This window comes from Leptosomus discolor, chromosome 7 (assembly GCF_034619465.1).
Source record: "Leptosomus discolor isolate bLepDis1 chromosome 7, bLepDis1.hap2, whole genome shotgun sequence".
In the NCBI taxonomy this organism is placed as follows: domain Eukaryota; kingdom Metazoa; phylum Chordata; class Aves; order Leptosomiformes; family Leptosomidae; genus Leptosomus; species Leptosomus discolor.
The window spans coordinates 46,322,342-46,340,489 of record NC_141397.1 but is presented as its reverse complement, the minus strand read 5'-3'; the positions used below and the strand labels follow the sequence as shown (position 1 = coordinate 46,340,489).

The window sequence follows — 18,148 nt, the reverse complement described above, 5'->3', positions numbered from 1 at the left end:
GCACCACCAGTGCCACGGTCGCAGCAGCTACCAAAAAATGAGCACCGAGGGAAGGAATTCTGCTGTTGATTAGCCAGCTATGTGGACAATAGTCACAGGCACTGGACACTAAGACAATAACCAGCACAATCCAGCTGCTTAAAAACTCAAAGGATAAAGGCTTACAGCTGTTTCTAGTTTAAAAGACATAAAGGAACTAGCTGATATATGTCCTGCGACTACACATCCTTCCTCAGTCCATATCCCCCCACTAATTACTCCAGGGGGAATAGCCTTCTCTTTTGTGCCTTACCGTGGCTCCTCGGGGCCCCAGGGGAATGGCAATAACTGTATATATATGTAGCAGCCGCCCTTTTCCCGAGCAGCGCCCTGCACTTTGCAGGCAGGTAGGCACTGCCAGCCTCACTGCCCAAGCCGCAGCAACCCGTGTGTGACCCCAAGGCCACCTTCTCCTCCTTGAGAAGCCACGACCCTCCCAGAGGTGACACCTTCCCACGCCTAGCAAGCTGTCAGAGACCCCTCCGGCAGCCCCGGCCCCGAGCCAAACCGGCTTTCTCCGCTCTTCCACGAAATACGGCGCCGTGGCTCTTCTATTCTAGAGAATACGCCTGCCCCCGGCCTGCCCTAAGCCAGAAACGACGTCAGCGCGCAGCTGCCGTTGCGCCGCTACACAGGGCACCTCGGCCCGGCGGGGCGGCGCCGCTACACGCAGCGTTACGGCGGCCTCCGGGCTTTCCCCGCGCCGTCAGCTGATGGGCGCCGGTCCGGTCCCGCGGCAACATGGCGGCCGAGATCCACTCGCGGCCGCAGAGCAGCCGGCCCGTCCTCCTCAGCAAGGTCGAGGGGCACCAGGATGTGGTGAGCGCCGCGCTCCTCATCCCCAAGGAGGACGGGGTCATCACGGCCAGCGAGGACAGGTAAGCGGAGGCCGGCCCGGCCCGCCGAGGCGCCTCACGGGGCGGTGAGGCCCCTCAGGGCCCCCTCCCTGGCCGGGGGTCGGCGAGGGGCTAGGCCGGGCGGCCCCTCGGTGGAAGGTCGGGTCGGGTCCACTCCCTTCCCTCGTCAGTCTCCGCTCCATGCGGGGCTGGGGCTGAGCCCCTCGATCCCAGAGCCCCCGGCACCGGGGCGCAGTGGCGGCGCGGTCCCAGCGGAAGGGGGCAGCCGACGGGAGCTGGCTGAGCCGCAGAAGCGTAGCACTGGGGTGGGGTGCGGGGGGAAAATACGTTTTTACGCTTAACTTTGCCAGGAGACACGCAGCCATGACCCTTTGCCTGGAGCCATAAGGAAATAACCGAAGCTGCAGTTCGAGAGAGGAAAATAACATTCGCCTGCTTCCCGCTCTCGGAGGGAGGCAGCGGCTCAGCCCGGAGGGCTGCGAGTGGAGTGCGGCTTGGGAGCGCAGAGCTGACAGTGTTCCCTACTGATAGGAAAAAGCTGTAGTACTTCGTGCGTGCTCTCCAGTCCCTGCGAAGTAGATGGAAAAGTACAGCTCATCTGTGTGTGTAAGAGGGTTCTGCAATGGTTGTGAGCAGCACCAAAGATGCAGGAATATGTTTTCCTCCACTTTCAGCTGTGCTGGCTGAATCGCTTGTAGGTACGTTACAGCTTCCCCTGTCTGTCAGGAGAGTTGGGGCTTCCCGAGCTGCTTCAGTGAAAACAAGCCCGTTCTGATGGCTCAGTCTGAAGGTCTCATACTTGTTTTATTCTGGATGAAACAGTTCAAGGAGTGAGTTGGCAGATCAGAGGGGAGAGGTGGTGATGAGCTGCTGAGGATAGCTGTTTCTGGTTGGAAGGGAAAATGTCTTCAGGGTCTAATGCTGATCCTCAGCACTGGCTCACATAGCATGCAAAACATCCGTTATAAAAGCTGGTAACGTCATTAAGCAGTTACTCAGATGAAGCAAAAGTGGAAATGAGGAAGCAAGTAAACAGAGGAAGCTTTGTTGTCTAGAAGAGAGGTGAGGGGTCTGCAGTGTAGTGATGAGAGCTGGAATTTCCCCCGTGCTATGTGGAAAGTGACTTTTAAATGTGAAGAAGTGTGGGAGATGCTTCTTCAGAGCTGCTGTCTGGAAACTGAGCACTGTTTGAAAGGAGCGTGTTAAAGTACAAAAGTACAAAAGTGCGTTCTTTGAGATGTAGCTTAGTGGAGAGATAATTTTAGTGTTATAACAGGAATTAGCATTAATTTTTGCATGAATTCTCATTTGAAAAGCCCGATATTGTGAAAAATGGTGGAGTATGAGTGCTGAAAATTGGCAGAGCTATGGTGTTGCCTGAACTGGTAAACTAGGTTTTCTGGCATTTATTTTTATATCAAAAAGAGTAAACAGACCAGCTAGCAACTGCATATGCTAACTTTATAAGCTTACTGTTGGCCAAGACATTCAGAATTTGGGCAGGGAGGGGAACAGAAGAATAGATCAAGTGCAAAGGATGTAAACTTGTCCTGGTTTAGGTGAAGTTTACCAGATATTGTTAGTTTTTCATTAGCTGGTATTAAAGCAACAAAATTTACGTAGGGTATGTTATGGTTCTCTTATGCAGATCAGGTAGAAACACTGTCAAATTTGTTGTACTTCATGATGACCTGGCAGCATAAATCTAGTACTAAGAAATGGGAAGCTATAGCCATGTTTATTGCCACTGATTATCAGTACTTCTGAGAAATCAGGAAGTGCTAGTCTATCTTCAGTTCCTGTGGAGAGGTGGTGATAATATGTTTTTCATTGGCATGCTAAGAATTGAACTCTTTAGAGAACAGGCAGTAGAAGTAGTTGAATTTGGAAGAGGAAGACTTAATAAGTAGTTCTTCAAAGTGGCTAACTGGTTTCCACCACCCCCCTTTTTTTCTTTTCCCCCTGAAGATTAGCACACTTAATTCTTAGACGAACTATCAGTTATTTGGACCGGAGTAAAAATTCATCACTGAATTCTAAAAGCCTGAAGTGCAAATGCTGTAAGTTTGGGATAACTGAAGGCAAAGATTTCCTTGTGTTGTTTAAAGGCTATTTGAAAATATTTTTCTGAAGCACTTGGGAGTCAGGCTCCTATTTCTCAAAAATATTTTTTTCAGCCATCAGATTTGGTGCCTTTTGTAATAGGCTGTCAAAGAAGTGCTGTTAAGCGCGTTAATATTAGCATTAGGGTTATACCATCAACTTCTAGCTTGTGGCAGATATGTTGGTTGCCTTTCCCAGTCTTCCAGAATGCTGGAGGCTTGGGTGCTGGAAGCATTCAGTACAGCGTTAGCAGGATCAGAGGATAGAAAGCATATGTGCTTCTCACATATGCACTCACAGCAAGTTTGCAGATGACACCAAGCTCAGTGATGCAGTTGAGACGCCTGAGGGATGGGACAAGCTTGAGAAGTGGGCCAGGTGCACGGACCTGCATCTGGATTGGGACAACCCTCAGTATCAATACAGGCTGGGGGGTGAAGGGATTGAGAGCAGCCCTGTGGAGAAGGACTTGGGGGTGTGGGTGGACAAAAAGCTGGACACGAGCTCGCAATGTGTGCTCACAGCCCAGAAGGCCAGCCTATCCTGGGCTGCATCAAGAGAAGCGTGGCCAGCAGGTCGAGGGAGGTGATTCTGCCCCTCTGCTCTGGTGAAACCCCACCTGCAGTGCTGCTTCCAGCTCTGGGGCCCCTAGTATAACAAAGATACGGACCTGCTGAAGTGGGTCCAGAGGAGGCCATGAAGATGCTCAAGGGGGCTGGAGCACCTCCCCTGTGAGGACAGGCTGAGAGAGCTGAGGTTGTTCAGCCTGGAGAAGAGAAGGCTCCGGGGAGACCTTCTGGTGGCCTTCCGGTACTTAAACGGCGCCTGTAAGAAAGATGGGGACAAACTTTTAGCAAGGCTTGTTGTGATAGGACAAGGACTAACCATTTTATACTAAAAGAGGATAGATTTAGATTAGATGTAAAGAAGAAATTCTTTACTGTGAGGGTGGTGAGGCACTGGAACAGGCTGCCCAGAGAGGTGGTAGAAGCCCCATCTGTGGGAATGTTCGAGATCAAGTTGGATGGGGCTTTGAGCAACCTGATCTAGTGGAAGATGTCCCTGCTCACTGCAGAGGGGTTGGACTAGATGACCTTTAAAGGCCCCTTCCAACCCAAACTATTCTATGATTCTCAAACTGTATAGTTAGATGTTGACATATTATATATTTTCATGCTCTTAGACTGCAGGACATCATACTGTGCAATGTGTGCACTGAAAGGTGGGTAACAGAGGGAAACAGATTTTTGTGACTCCACAGAATAGCACCTGCCTCTTCAGAGATTGATTTTGCAACTTAGTAGGCTTGTTAGAGTTTAAAATACACTTTCCTGCCTGGCAAAGTGGTAAAGAGCTTCCTTTGCTGTAGTAATGCCTCTGTAAAAGCAGCAGGATTTAAATCGTGACCCTTTGAAGCAGTAGTACATGCTGGTCCTTGTTGAACCATGGCAGTAATTGTATCTCGCTTGCAGCAAGTGGTGGCACTTGGATGTGTTAGGTATGTTTTCTGGCTTTGATCGAAAGACAGAACTGGTTGGTCTCTTCCTTTCCTGTGGAAATGGCTTTCTGTAGTACATGTTGGATAACAGGTTTTGGATGGGACTGAGCACCTTCCTTTTTATTCCACTCTTATGTGCAGTTGCTCTGGTATCTTAGTACTGTGCAGGATGAAGTTGGCTTTTTGGGTTCCAATGTGGGCTGAATTGTAACATGTTTGTGTTCAGTTTTTGATGCACTTCCTGAATGAGAGAAGAGGAAATTGCAGGTTTTAAGAGTTCATATCTGAGTTAAACTTGAACAGAATTTGATGATACTGCCTGTAGTAGACAATGCCAGCCTTTAAACTCAAAGGTCTAATGCTGAAGTTAGAAGTCTGCATGCATAGACTGTGTTGGTAAGAGGCAATGATGCAGCTGCATCTTTATCTGGGCAAGTTTTGATGTCAGATACAGCCCTGTGCAAAGAGTGCACCTTTGGTGTGTGTAAATTTTTAAGAGGAGCTTTGGGCTCAAGGCTAAACCTGTGTAGCCTGCCTTACTATGGGAGTTTACTTAGATCTTTAAACTTTCGGCAACTGCTGCACTGTGTTGCCTCTAATCTGGGATACCTCCTACAGTACATCAAAGCCTACTCAGTCATGTATCCTTCACATACAGTTTAACATGTTATCAAACTTACTGCTCTCCTGTTTGTTCACTAAAAATGGGGTGTAGGTGTTAATACTGCATAACTGATTATGCTGCTAGCAGCAAGCAAAGTACAGAGTTCAAGAAGCAAAAGAGCTGCTGTGTACACCAAAAAAGTAGGGTCAAGTATTTTTTATTACCTCTTAATACAGCTAAGGCTGTCAAGTATTCCATAATAACCAGTCAGAGGAATGTGTTTACAATTTAAGTAGTGAGGAAAACATCGGTGCCCAAACATTCTCCAGGAATGTTGTAGATTATCCTCTCCTTAGAGGAGCTGTAGTTTTTTCTATTTTAAATGATATTTCCTAGAATGAGAAGTAATGGTTCTATTTTTTTTGAGGGTACAAAAGATGCCATAGTAGATCTGTAAATACCAATAAAAATATCTCTTTTTGTAAAGTTTTGATCCAAAAAATGAAGCAAGAATATCTGTAGGAGTTAAATGGCTAGTTTTCCCAATTTGACTTTTCTTCAGGATACCAGCCATCTGTGAAGCTTTCTCAGAACTTACCTAGAAAGAATGATTAACCCTGTGTCCTTATAGGCATCTTGCCTGAACCTGGCTCTGAGACAGTATTTGGAGTTGTTGCAGTGTGTCCTTCAGCCTGGGCAGTCAGCTCAGGTACCAGCTGTGAGTTAGAGCTGTCTGCTGGAGGCTGGCTTGGTTTTTCTCAGAGCTGAGATAGGCCAGTGTGGGCTGCAGAGATCAGTGATACAGTCAACTCTCTGGACTTAGCCTTATTATCTTTGTGCTCAGCAGACAAACAACTTAAGGCAGAATGAGTGTTTCCCAGCGGTAGCTGGGGATGCTGAGGGATGATAAGCTAGTGTACAAGACTCTAAATGCAAGATGAAGGTATTACATTTACCACAGGCTAACAGAATCTCTAGAGTCACTAGCAGATCTGAAGGCTGGTGTTCTGTGACCATCAGCAGCTGCTATTGCATTGAAACTGCTGCTTAAGTGGCAATGTTACGGTTATTTTTTCAGTTATGGAAATTAAATATTGGTCAAAAGTAGTTTTTTAGTGAACCAAAATTTGATAAAAAGCATCAGCTGCAAGCTGTGTCCTTGAGCTTGCATTACACTGTGAGGAAACCAGATTCTGTGTTTTGGGAACAAATAGCAGTCTAAATACTTCTGGTCTATTTTGACTACCAGAGAAATGCAGTTCTGTTCTTGCTAGGAAAACAATCGCTAGTGATTGATTTCAGGTAGGAAAGCAATTGTTAGTGGTTTGAAGGTGTTAGGAAGATGCAGTTTTTGGAACAGGGCTAGTGTAGCTGCATAGCAGTAGTGCTTGTATTGTAACAAATTTGGATTTGCCTTCTAATCTTTCGTCGCTTCTTTCTCCCCGACATATGTGCATTTGGCTTTTAAAGGGCAGCTTGTGTGGCATGAGCACATATATTGTTGGAACGCTGAAGGATTTTCTCTGCTCTCAAACCCCAAATTTTTTCTCCAGCACTGTTGGGTGCTTACTCACTCTGTAAAAGAAACAGAAATTGTGAAAATCTTTAGAAATTGGTCACACTCAGTATTAAAGATGGCTCTTGTGTGTGTTTCTTTGTATTACATAAAAAACCCAAACAAACCAACCAAAAAACCCTCTTTGCATTACTCTTCTATAAATGTGCATGCTTTCCAGCTGAAAGCAATTTCTGGTTCAATACTCAATGTTAGGGAAGTTTGGAGGTCTTTTTTTAATCTTGTTTTACTTTCTCCTACCACTCTTGGATATCTGAGTCTACTATAATTTAAAAAGTATGTTTCTATCTCTCGATGCTCCTTAATAAGTTTCAGCATTTTTACATCCTTACTGAGACTGCTGTCAAACAAACCTTTGTCTTTCTAGGCCCTTAATAGGTAATGCTTAAGGAAAGGTGAGTGGTGGCCAGCTCTTCTCAGGTACTGAGCACAGGCCTCTTCATTAAAGACCAAGTTTTGAGAAGAGTGCTAAGGACTTTATGATTGATCCGGTGGTTTTCATAATAAAACAATTTCATGGTAGGAGATGACTGTGGAAGTGGCATTACTGGAGGACTTCTGTAGTCATTTAAGCTAGAACTGGCATTTCACAAATTAGTTTGTCCAAAAAAAAAAAGGAGATGCACCACAAGTCTGTAGGAGACAGAATCGAGAAGTGGGATTTTGGCACAGGTTGTTTGCTGACTACTGTGAAACAATCTCTTCAAATTTTGCTTAGTCAGAGCTTTGTATAATTAGATATAAAGCTGTCTGTCAGCCTATCTTTGCAAGCATGAGGCTAGCAAAGTCTAAATCTTACTTAAACCAAAATAAGTTTTCAGAAGTTAATTTTGCTAAGTCTTGCGGCTATTTGCTTAGGCTCTCAACTTTAGTGAGGGACTCTGTTGTTGATGATCAGTGCACAAATTACGCTTCCAAGAAATAATTTGCTTAGAAAAAGCAAATCCTTGCTTCCTTTTTATTAATTCGTAATTTGGTACAATTGACCAGAATACTGAGAGGAAATGAAGCCTAATTTGAGAAAATCAGCAATGCATGTTCTCAATCACTATGATAACTCCTAGTATTTTTCTGCCAAAAGTAATTACATGATTTTAGCTAGAAGTGAGAGAGTTGAATTAGTAAGGGTAAAAGCTACTGTCTGAAATGTTCAGAACAGTTTGAGTATGATGGAGCTGCTTTAAAAAGCAGATTAAAAATCCATTAAAAATGCATAGGTGCTAACCCATGCTACTACTGACATTTGCATCATAAGAATGACTTGGAAGCATTGGGTTTTTTGTTACCAAGAAATAGCAACTGCTCTTTTGAAGTATTAACTTTCTGACCATGAAGCAGGGGGTAGATTATTGTAAAGAGGAAATGATAGCTTTTAAGAGACAGTCTTAATGCAAAATATTTAGTTGACTGGAGTAATGTGCATTTGCCACTGAACGGGTGGAAAAGTGACTTTATTCAAAAGCTGAAAAACATTCAAATTGACTTTGTTCAAAAGCTGAGGCAGTGTGTACTCAGCTTTATTGATTTCAAGTTTTAGAAAAGGAAAGTAGTACATTAAGATTAGGTGTTGTCTGCTTTATTTTTGAGTGGTCTTTTAAAGAAAAGCCCTTAAATAGATTACAAAATTAGAATGCGACCTTTATATCTTCAAGCTGAAAAGTAGTAGTCCTGATGTAAGATACCAGTCGCCTCCTGGAGACTAGCTCTTTATGTTAAATTCTTACTGACAATCCTATATGGTGTTTAGCAAATCTGTCCCCTAGGTTTTTTTCCTAAAAATTTCTAAATACCAGGCCTGGTTTTTTGGTTTTTTGTTTGGGGTTTTTTTTAGGCTAGAAGTATATAGAACAACTCATGTCAATGAAGTCTGTTGACAATGTTTCCAGGTACACATATTTACAGATCATTTAGGTTTTCATTCAGGAATGAGGAAGTTGGATTTAAACAGTGACAAGAAGGCAAACAATGGTTTGGAGAGGAAATTTCAATTAGACTTAAAATAACCTTAACACTGTCTACGTGCGTGCTTTTAACTTCTTCATGTAGATTCCCTTCAAATGTGCCTATTGTAGGAATGTTTTTAATTGGCAATAACTTTCTACGTCTTTGCTGATTCTCTTAGATCCCTCCTCCCAGGATTTGGCAGTCATGAGAGTGGTGTAATGCTAAATGTTCTCAAGACTGCTTTTCCTTTCCTTCCAAGGCCTGATTCTGGAAGGTTACAAACTAAAAGCAATTTTATAAAGAGCCTTAGCATGCTGTCCAAGTCATCTTGTCAACTTCTTTCAATTCCCATTTGACTGGCTAATCAATCCTGTTCGTATTTAGGCCAGAGGAGCAGTGCGAAGTAACAGTGCTACTAATGTTGCTTGTCCTTTGCATTTGTACATGAGGGAGTAGAGGCACGGCTTAGAGGAAATAATACTGAAGTAGATATGGTGTCCTCTATGGATCCATAGATCAATATTTGGGGATGGAGACGTCAGTAAGGTGCTGGTCTGGAGGATGAGGTGCTTCTGTTACTAATATTCAGTATCTGGCTTGCTGAAGGATGAGTTGCATGGAGAAGCTGTAAAAATTCAAAAGTTCAGACTTCCATAATGGAATTATTTGCAATTATTTTGTTTTTTAAACATATCAAACACTTAATCTGCTATAAAACAAGCTATGATTTGCTCTCCCAAAGCTGGAAAGTTCCTGCAACTTGAGTTTGACTTAAATCAGCCAGAGCCAAGGAGAAGGAATTAAAGGGATGCAATATGTAGCAATTTCTGAGGTGAGCTGAAATAGTATTTCCATTTTGTACTTACTGAAACTCAATGAGTAAGTAGTTTTGAAGAAAACTCTTCAGAATCCAAGGGTGGCTATTCTTAGTACTATTATTCTTGTTATGTTAGAGTACTATTGGAGAGTACTATTATTTCAATTGTGTTGTTCCTTTATTATGTTTGAGTAGCACAAAAGTTAAGAGGATTGCAGCTGGTCTATAAGTAATGAACTGGTTCAGATGCAAGGGATGATGCACGTGCTTACAACTATCTTCTCCCCACTCTTCCCACGAACAGAACAATACGAGTGTGGCTGAAGAGAGACAGTGGACAATATTGGCCGAGCATCTATCACACCATGTCATGTAAGTACAGTGCTGGAGATGGTAAGTGATGGCCAAGCACAGCATGGGTTTTGTACCTGTGCTGTGCATGGGAATACGTCCTTCCCATTTCCCTGAGTGCTAGATTCACTCGATCTTGAATTTGGGAACTTTGCAGCAAATCTAGTTCAGGCTTCGATTTGAAACTAGCTGTGTGGTGGGTGAGATCTAAAGCAGCATTCTGTCAGAACCAGATCTTTCACCAGGTAGATCACTGTGTGGATCTGCAGCCGTAGGTGTCTCAAGTGCTGGCAAATAAATTGTCTGCTGAATAAGTGAGCTCTTCAAGCTACTAGCTGAAAGTTCAGATGTGAGAATATTCTCTGCTTTCCAAGGTGTGTATCTTTTTTATATCTTTTTTTTTTTTTTTTTTTTTTTTTTTTTTAGCAATTAGATTATTAAGAAAGCAATACTGAGTAGCAGCTTCATTGTTGAGTAGATCTTGAGTGTCGGTGTGCTTTTTTTGGTTTTGAAACATCACTCAGCCTGGGTGCTTTGCTGTAACTTCTTTAATGTAGAGTTACTACCTAGACACATACCATGTATAGAAGGAAGGAATACCATGACAAAATAAAACATCATACAAACAAAGGGTAGTCTTTGGAATGGCAATTTCTGCAGTAATTTGTGTACAAATGTTAAGTGAAGACCAAAGAATTGGACTCATTGACATTCTGTGTCTTTTCAGCTGCAGGCTGAGTAGCCTAGGACTAGATTAGAAGTACTGGCTGTAATCGCTTTTTTTTTTTTTTTTTTTTTTTTTGCTAACGGTTGCTCAAAATTACAGTGGTTGCTCCATTTATTGGTTTTCTAAATAGACTATTCAGATTGTGCTCTAAAAAGGTTTATACAAAATACTATTCCTGTAGGTAGTTCCAAGGGATGGACTTGTCCCTGTGCAGTATGACCACTGTAATATTCCAGACTGTCCTGTCTGGCTTTAAATTTCTAAAAGCACCTTCAAGGCCACATTTTCAGAGGGTCTTGGAGAAGAAGGTCTTACTTTAGAACACTGTATCCTTCTCATCCTTGTAATTTGCAAGTTTAATGAGGACATTCTTCAGTGAAATGCTTTTGCAAAATTTTCATTAGGACATTTTGTAATTTTGTTGTCATTGCTTTTCACATCTATTTTAGCTCTTACTTTCAAAAAGAGAAGTAGGTCTTCAGAGGTTTTCTGCTAAAAGATTTTATTACATGTAATCTCAAAAACATGAGTCTCCTTAAAGTTGCAGGTGTTGAGACATGATTCCATATGAAGTTGACATGCAATTACATATTTCTGTCTAGTACTTTGTCTAATGAGACAATCCTCAAATGTAAAGAATGGAATACTGTTCTTGTATACAACTTGAGGCTCCATTTGAGATAATTTTAGTGAGCTCAAGTTCTTAAGTGTAACCATCTGCACATGCTGCTGCTAGCTAGGCTTTCAGCCTGTGTAAAATCCCTCTTACTGAGTTGCAGCTTGTGGAAGTCATGTTTGCCTGTGGTTCCTAGTGGTATATCTGAGTTACTGCAGTAGTGTACTTTTCCTCAGCTTCATATATAGGAATTTAACTGTCTTACCAAGAGACGTTATCTATGCAAACTAATTTCTATCAAGCTACTTAAGATTAAATAGCTTTTGTCCTGAGGGAAAGAACTGGTTTTATTAAAAGTCATGTATATCCTAATGCCTCTGTTTCAATAACTGTAATTTGCTTGCTTTTTTTGACAGCACCATGTTCAGCCATGGCTTATCATCATGATAGCAGACAAATATTTGTAGGCCAGGATAATGGAGCGATCATGGTAAGTTGCTGTGACTTTTCTTCAGAATGTAGATTAAAATTGCTTAGATTTACTGTGAGCACCAGGTGTTGCTGGCAGCTGATAGTTTGTTTTCTTTCCCTTCTTTTTGGAATGCAGCTACTTCTAAATGGCTGAACTTCTTGGCAGTTCACCTGAGGTGTACATGGGAGGACTGCAAATAAACAAGGGTTCTTTTGGCTAGATGTGAGCCAGCTAGCCTCAAGAAGTCATTGAGCAATTAGTGTAGCAGTGGACCTAAACAATTACACTTCATCAAGGAATTATTTTCAGGAGTACATTCTGCTGGGCAGAGTTCTATGGAGGTGCACTAAAAGGGGTTGTGAACTGCAGCTAGCTTGCATCTGGCCAGAAGTGTGGATCTGACTGTATCTCTCCATGCACATGTCTCTGAATCTTCTTGCTGCAGATCTTTTTATGACATGGAGGTTTCAACACTAGCTCTAAAATTACAAGAGCCAGGCTTGGTTTCTTTCCTTTCTGAGAGTCTTTGTTTTGTCTTGCTGTACTCTTGCTGTAATTGCTGTCCCTCTCCTGGAGAGCAGATACATGTGGCAGAACAGAAAGTGGATCCGTATTCTTCCCATCCTTTCTTGGCAAAGGAGAAGAATCTTATGACTCTCGGATGCTTTAAAGGTTTCCTTTCTCTATGAAAATAAGGTCAAATAATAACTGTCCTATAAGGAGCCAGGGTACTGCATGAGTATCATAAATAGTGATTCTACTGATAACTACTGTGAATAGTCTACACAGAGCTTCATAGAATAGTGATTCTAGTGATAACTACTTGAAATTGTAAGCTGAGACTTTTAAAATTTCAGTAAGCCTAGTGGATCAAATAGAGAATACTCTCACAAATCTGTCCATTATGAAGTCTCAGATACTTTATCCTAAATACTACAGGGTGCAGTTTTGTTTGCTCCTGTTGGGGACAAACGAGATCTTATCTCTTCCTGTAATCTCTTTCAGCAAATGGTTCTGAAAGGATGCTCCCTGTTGAAGACGTAGTTCACTAGTAACCTTTATTTACAGTTGGTGTGTCAGTGTGCTATGCTTCAGCCTGAGAAACTGCCAGTTTTTAGTGAGATATATTGCTGCTATGCAAATTCTGGCCTCTGGAGTTACTGCCCTGTTTTGGGTATCAATATTGCTTATGTCACTGCAGTATCTTTTCTAACTGTTCCACTTTGCTTTTAGGAGTTTCATATTTCAGAGGACTTTAACAAGATGAACTTTGTGAAGACCTATCCAGGTAAACTGTTAACTAGTATCTACACTAACATTTGTGTGAAGGGAAGGCATCCAAAATGCATGGAAAACTGGACACGGTCACAGATTAATCAAGTCCAAATATGCTTTAAATCTGAATGACCTTGTAGTTGTCACTTAGTTGGAGATAACTGCCATAAGATAAATGTTATGTTATTGAGTAATCCTCAGTCAGCTTAGTTGGAGTTGCGCTCATTATCATTAAATGCACTACATCGTCAGCCTCTGAGTATAATGAGCCCGAATTAGCGAGTTCAGATTTTGCTCTTCAAGGGGAGTAGTTATCCTGCATGAGTGTTAGGGTAAGAGCTTTCCAAAGGTGCATTTTGATATTTGCAGTTTACATCCTTACTATCTGTAATTGCTGGACTTGGTTACTTCTAGCTGAAAATAAGTCCTTGCCTTCTCCGTCATCTTAGAAGAGCAGTAGGGATGAAAAAGGTCTTATTTTTCCAGTACATGGGGAATAGGGATTGTTCTAATATATATATGAAGATGCTAATTTCAGCATTTGTCTGCACATTCTTAAAAAAAATACAAAACTCGATTGCTGGTTAAAATTGGAATATTAGTGTGGAAGGCCTGAAGGAGACTCTTAAAGACTGCAGATTATGTAGCAAAACAAAGTGCAGTTTGTCTTATGACTCCCTGATGCTGATAGAAACAATGTTCTTGCTTAGGAATAAAAGACCTTGTTCTTAAAGCAACAAAACCCCGCTTTATCCTAAGGAAGATGAGTTGACAACTCAGTCAAGGGAAGTACTTGCATCTTGGAGGGCAGGGGAAGCTTCTTTCTAATGCTCGTGTAACTTGTTGCTTAGTGGCAGCATTCTAAACAAACCTGGGTGGGATTTGTTTGCTGTCGCAGGTAGCGGTTTGAATGCTGTGGACAAGATACACTTTCAGGTGCTTGAAAGCATGAATTTGAGCATAGCCCCCCTGCGGTCAGGAAAAGAAGCACTTAAAGAAAGCAATTAAGGTTTTTACATGTGTTACATTACTCCCCAGAAGTCCTGGCCTAACTAGAGGAAGATGTGGGTTTGCCTGCTCCTTAACCAGAGCATCTTGGGTATCTGGGCTGAACTCAGCTTCTCTCTCTGTGGAAGAAAAGCTTAAATTAGCTGACTGACATGTTTGATTCACTTAAGCTATTCAGAAGGCAAATACCAAACAGAACAATGCTAGCCCTTTAATTCAGCCTAGAGGCAAGTAGAGTATGATGATAAAAATGTCTCCATGGGGCATTGCTTAGATATCATCTTCAACCTGCGGCTCTCTGAATTAGAACATAAGAACATATCACTTTGATTTTTAGGAAAAACTAGCCAGAATATTTTTCTTCCCACAGCTCATCAGAATCGAGTGTCTGCTATTACTTTCTGCCTGGCATCAGAGTGGGTTATCAGCACTGGTCATGACAAGTGTATCAGCTGGATGTGCACCAGGAGTGGGAGTATGCTGGGAAGACATTACTTCACCTCTTGGGCTTCATGTCTACAGTATCCTTTGCAAAATGATTGCTACTCTGAAACTGGAAGAGTACTTTTTTTCCTTCAGCTCAATTTGTTCCCTGCTTTTCATGTAAAAAAGCTAGAATGAAATCTCTTGCAAGTCTGCCAATCTTTATTCTGATTAGATGTTTAATACCTTTATTCTGTTAGCTGTTGTTAGATGGTAGAAGAGGATGTTGTGACCTTGAGTTACAGAAATCTCAGTGTGTACTAGTTCCTGATTTTGAGATATTTGTCTGTAGCATCTTGTGGAAGTGACTAGTAACTGTAGCTATAGCCTGGCCTGTATATGTCCTAGGCAAGTCACTTTGTTCAACAGATGCCAGTGTGCATTTGAGTCCTTCTGGAGCATAAAACGTTGTGAAAACCCTTTGGACTGCTTTAATTTTTATGTCTTTGCTCATGTGCATCTTTTATATCTTTAAGCTACAGGGTACATTGCAACTTTATTCATTGCTAGCAGTAATTTGTCTGTGTGCAGTTTGCTTTCCTGCAAATTGCTTGTAACTGCAGCATTTGTAGCTTAAGAACTCTGGTTGTTCACTCAGCTATAAGTACTTCAGGGCATTCTTTATCCTATGTAAAAGACTTAGAAACAGAGTAGCTTAAAATGTAGTTCATATATCAAAACTTTTGAGCGTGAGTTAAATACTTTAAATTCTAAACCTGTTTTTTAGCACTTGTTAATAGTGGCAGTTTAGATGTGGCTGAACAGTAGCTGGAGGTACTGGTTGGTGTATGAGGCTTAATGGCAGTAATGTTGTAGAAGTGGCATGATTCAAAAGCTGAAAGAGGTCAACTACATCTCTTAGAAAAATAAAGACCTCTCCAGAATTTCTGTACACCTGTGTGGTGCTAAGAAACTAGGAGGAAAGCTAATTGCTTGGTTGCCAGCAGCATGTCTAGTCTTCTGAGGTCTCCCACCTGTGCAGACACTGCCTTACTGACTGAAGAGCTGACAGATTTGTGGTGTTATACTGTTGCTCTTTTTTTTGCTATCCTTGTTTTAAAGTTGAGGCGAGTTGTGTCCTATAAAACTTTTCATGCACAGCTCCCCTCAGCTGAATGTAACACGGATAGAGCTGGGTTAATACTGCGGGGGGTGTGTGTGTTAAGAGACTAGCTCACAGAATGCTTTGGTGCTTCTGAGCCTCACTATTTGAATTCAATGGGTTCTATAGCTAATGCTATTGCAAATAATGGAACAGTTTATTATGAAAATGGAGAAAAATATGACCTTTTCTATAAAGATAAAAATAAATTTCCACTGAAAACCATGACATTTAAAAATGCATTGTAATTGATCCTGCCTTTGGACTCGTGTTTGGAAGAACTAGCTTTCGGGTGCGTGTACTAGGTGCTTGGTCTTCCTGTCAGGAAGTTCCTTAGGGGTTATTTGTTAATGTATATTATGTGTAAGCTTCTGAAAAACACAGCAGAGTGCCTAATCTTTACTGGATTAGTGGGGATAATGCTAGCCTGAACTTCCAAGATGAAGAAAGGATCACATGTTCAGGGACTTAGTGGATTTGTGGAAAGTGTCTTGTTTGTCTCAGGATTCTGAAGACTTAAGAGATTTCAGAATGTCATCAGGTGGCAAAACCTCTGCTTTTTCATTTATTGTGGTGGGCTTTTTGGTACACTGACGTTTTAAAGTTAGTTTTTTCTGTTGCATAGAATAGGCTACTTTGCCAGTTGTTGCTTGTGGTTTTGTGTGGCTCTGGGAGGACAGGTGAGTTTATACACAACTCTTGGGTTATGTGGCATCAGCTGAATGGGTTTTTCATAGCTCTTGCTTCTATCCTGAATAGCAACAGTCTTCTAAAGGCAGAAAATGATCTAGTTCCATCCAGCTTGCTATGCTTTAGTTTCTGGAGACAGTAGTTATATAGTGACAAAACCTGAGTATCAGAAAACTGTTATGATCTATACTACTTTTGACACCTTGTTAATAGATCCTGTATTAGGATGTGGTGTGGCTTTTATGTCAGTGTTAAATGACAGAACCCTTTCTGAAATACAGTTCAGTCTTCGATACCATGCTCAAGGACCTGCATGAGCAAACCTGAAAGTGCAGAGAACAGAACAAGGAATTAGGTTCTCACCTTCTCAGTAGCTAGAACATTGGGCGTATGCTTCCACTGTAAGGTAAACTAGCTGTGGAGGGTTAACATCCTTGTATCTTAGTTTTCCTATCCTGGGGGCATAACATGCTAGAAAACTAAGAGTTTATAAAAGCAGATAGTAGGTAAGACTGAATGCCACCCAATGCCCAGTGACATGCTCCTAATGGTACCTCTACACTTCAACAAGTAGCCTGAGGAGTTCTGACATCTCTTGGAGAAGAGCATGAGTGTGAATACCTGCTAGGAATGGTCTAAATGTACTTGGCTTGCCTTAAACCAGGGGTGAGATTATCTCATGGATTCTCCATGAGTTTTTTCTAAAACTTTTCTCCGTTATTTTCCATATTGTCTTACTTGCACATGTAGGGGAGTGTGAGAAGAGAGTAATGAAAAAAGTTTAACTATTATGGTATTCAACCCCTTTAGAAGTAGTTATGTAAATAATTGGCATATTAAAATGTTCTTTTCCAATTTGTTTAGACTCTGTAGCTGACAGCTGTGCTGTTTCAGTCCTGTAAAATACTCCTAAGAGTAAATGAGGCTTCTCCTTTACTGGTGTTCAGATACGATCATGAAACTCGGCATGCATTCATTGGTGATTATTCTGGACAGATCACTCTCCTGAAGCTTGAGCAGAATACATGCTCAGTTATCACAACACTCAAAGGGCATGAAGGTAAAGTAACTCTTCCTCTTAATTCCACTTGACCCTGTTTATAGTACCTCTTTGTAAATTGGGATGAGATGTTCAGTTGGGTATCTACCTCGTAAGCATAGATATTGAATAAACAACTAGTGCAGGGTAGTAGTTATCAGAAGCTGTTCAAAGCTTTACATATGACTATCCGTTAAAGAACAGACACGTTCTTGCTAAGGGGAAGTCTTAGCCTTGTAAATACTGACATTTTTATTATAGATGAAAAATAAAGATAAAACATATGCATTCAGTTAAACACTCATTATCCACTAGATGGCCATCTTTAAAAACTTCAGTCTACTTAACATTGAAAAGAAAGGACAGAATGTGTTCTTTTTTTTTTTTTTTTTTTTGTCTGGAGACCTTGTACTATAGTAATACCTAAAACAGCTTTAGCAACCTCCATTCTAGATTCTAAAAAGGAATTTAATTGTTCCCAATGCAGACTTTGCTGTTGTGATCAGTTTTCATGAAACTCTAGTTCAGTTTCCTATGTTTAGATGAAACTAAACTATATGCAAGAAATCTAGAGAGACTTTTAGAATCAAAACTGTCTAGTCAAAGACAAATGTCTCATCTTTTCTAGTACAGCTGGAGTCCTTATATCAAATGAAGACTCAAATAGTCTGTAACATGATATGGAGGCTCTGTCTGCTGTAATGAGTAAGGCAAGAATGCAAATCACAGAGGAATGTGTAATTTAATAATAGGCTGAGAGAAATAAACAAGACTTAATGCCTCTCCCCATGTGGTACTGGCAACTTTCAAATCAGCTGACTAGTTTGTGTTTGGGTCATGAGTCTCTGACCCAATGGAAAAAGCTTCCTTGTTTAATATCTCTAAGTATAGACTAGATATTGTTAAAGCTGGGTAGACTCGATTTGCAGATGACTAAAATGATAAAG

At 41.5% G+C, this 18,148-nt stretch overlaps 1 protein-coding gene across 5 annotated transcripts in view; it reads left to right on the top strand.

Moving 5' to 3' along the window:
* Positions 1-780: 780 nt before the first annotated feature.
* The window catches only part of WDFY1 (WD repeat and FYVE domain containing 1), a 30,784-nt gene continuing 13,416 nt past the window's right edge, over positions 781-18,148 (top strand). For 4 of the 5 annotated variants that reach the window (XR_015183570.1, XM_086468623.1, XM_086468627.1 and 1 more), the window contains exons 1-6: positions 781-917; positions 9,743-9,810; positions 11,549-11,622; positions 12,838-12,892; positions 14,258-14,408; positions 17,110-17,222. Coding sequence is in view for 4 of the 5 variants with exons in the window: in XM_086468623.1 (XP_086324749.1) it covers positions 781-917; positions 9,743-9,810; positions 11,549-11,622; positions 12,838-12,892; positions 14,258-14,408; positions 17,110-17,222 (598 nt within the window). In the remaining variant the exon portion in view is untranslated. Of the gene's footprint in view, positions 918-9,742; positions 9,811-10,013; positions 10,164-11,548; positions 11,623-12,837; positions 12,893-14,257; positions 14,409-17,109; positions 17,223-18,148 lie in introns of those variants that run through there. The other variant, XM_086468628.1, reaches the window with a different exon arrangement.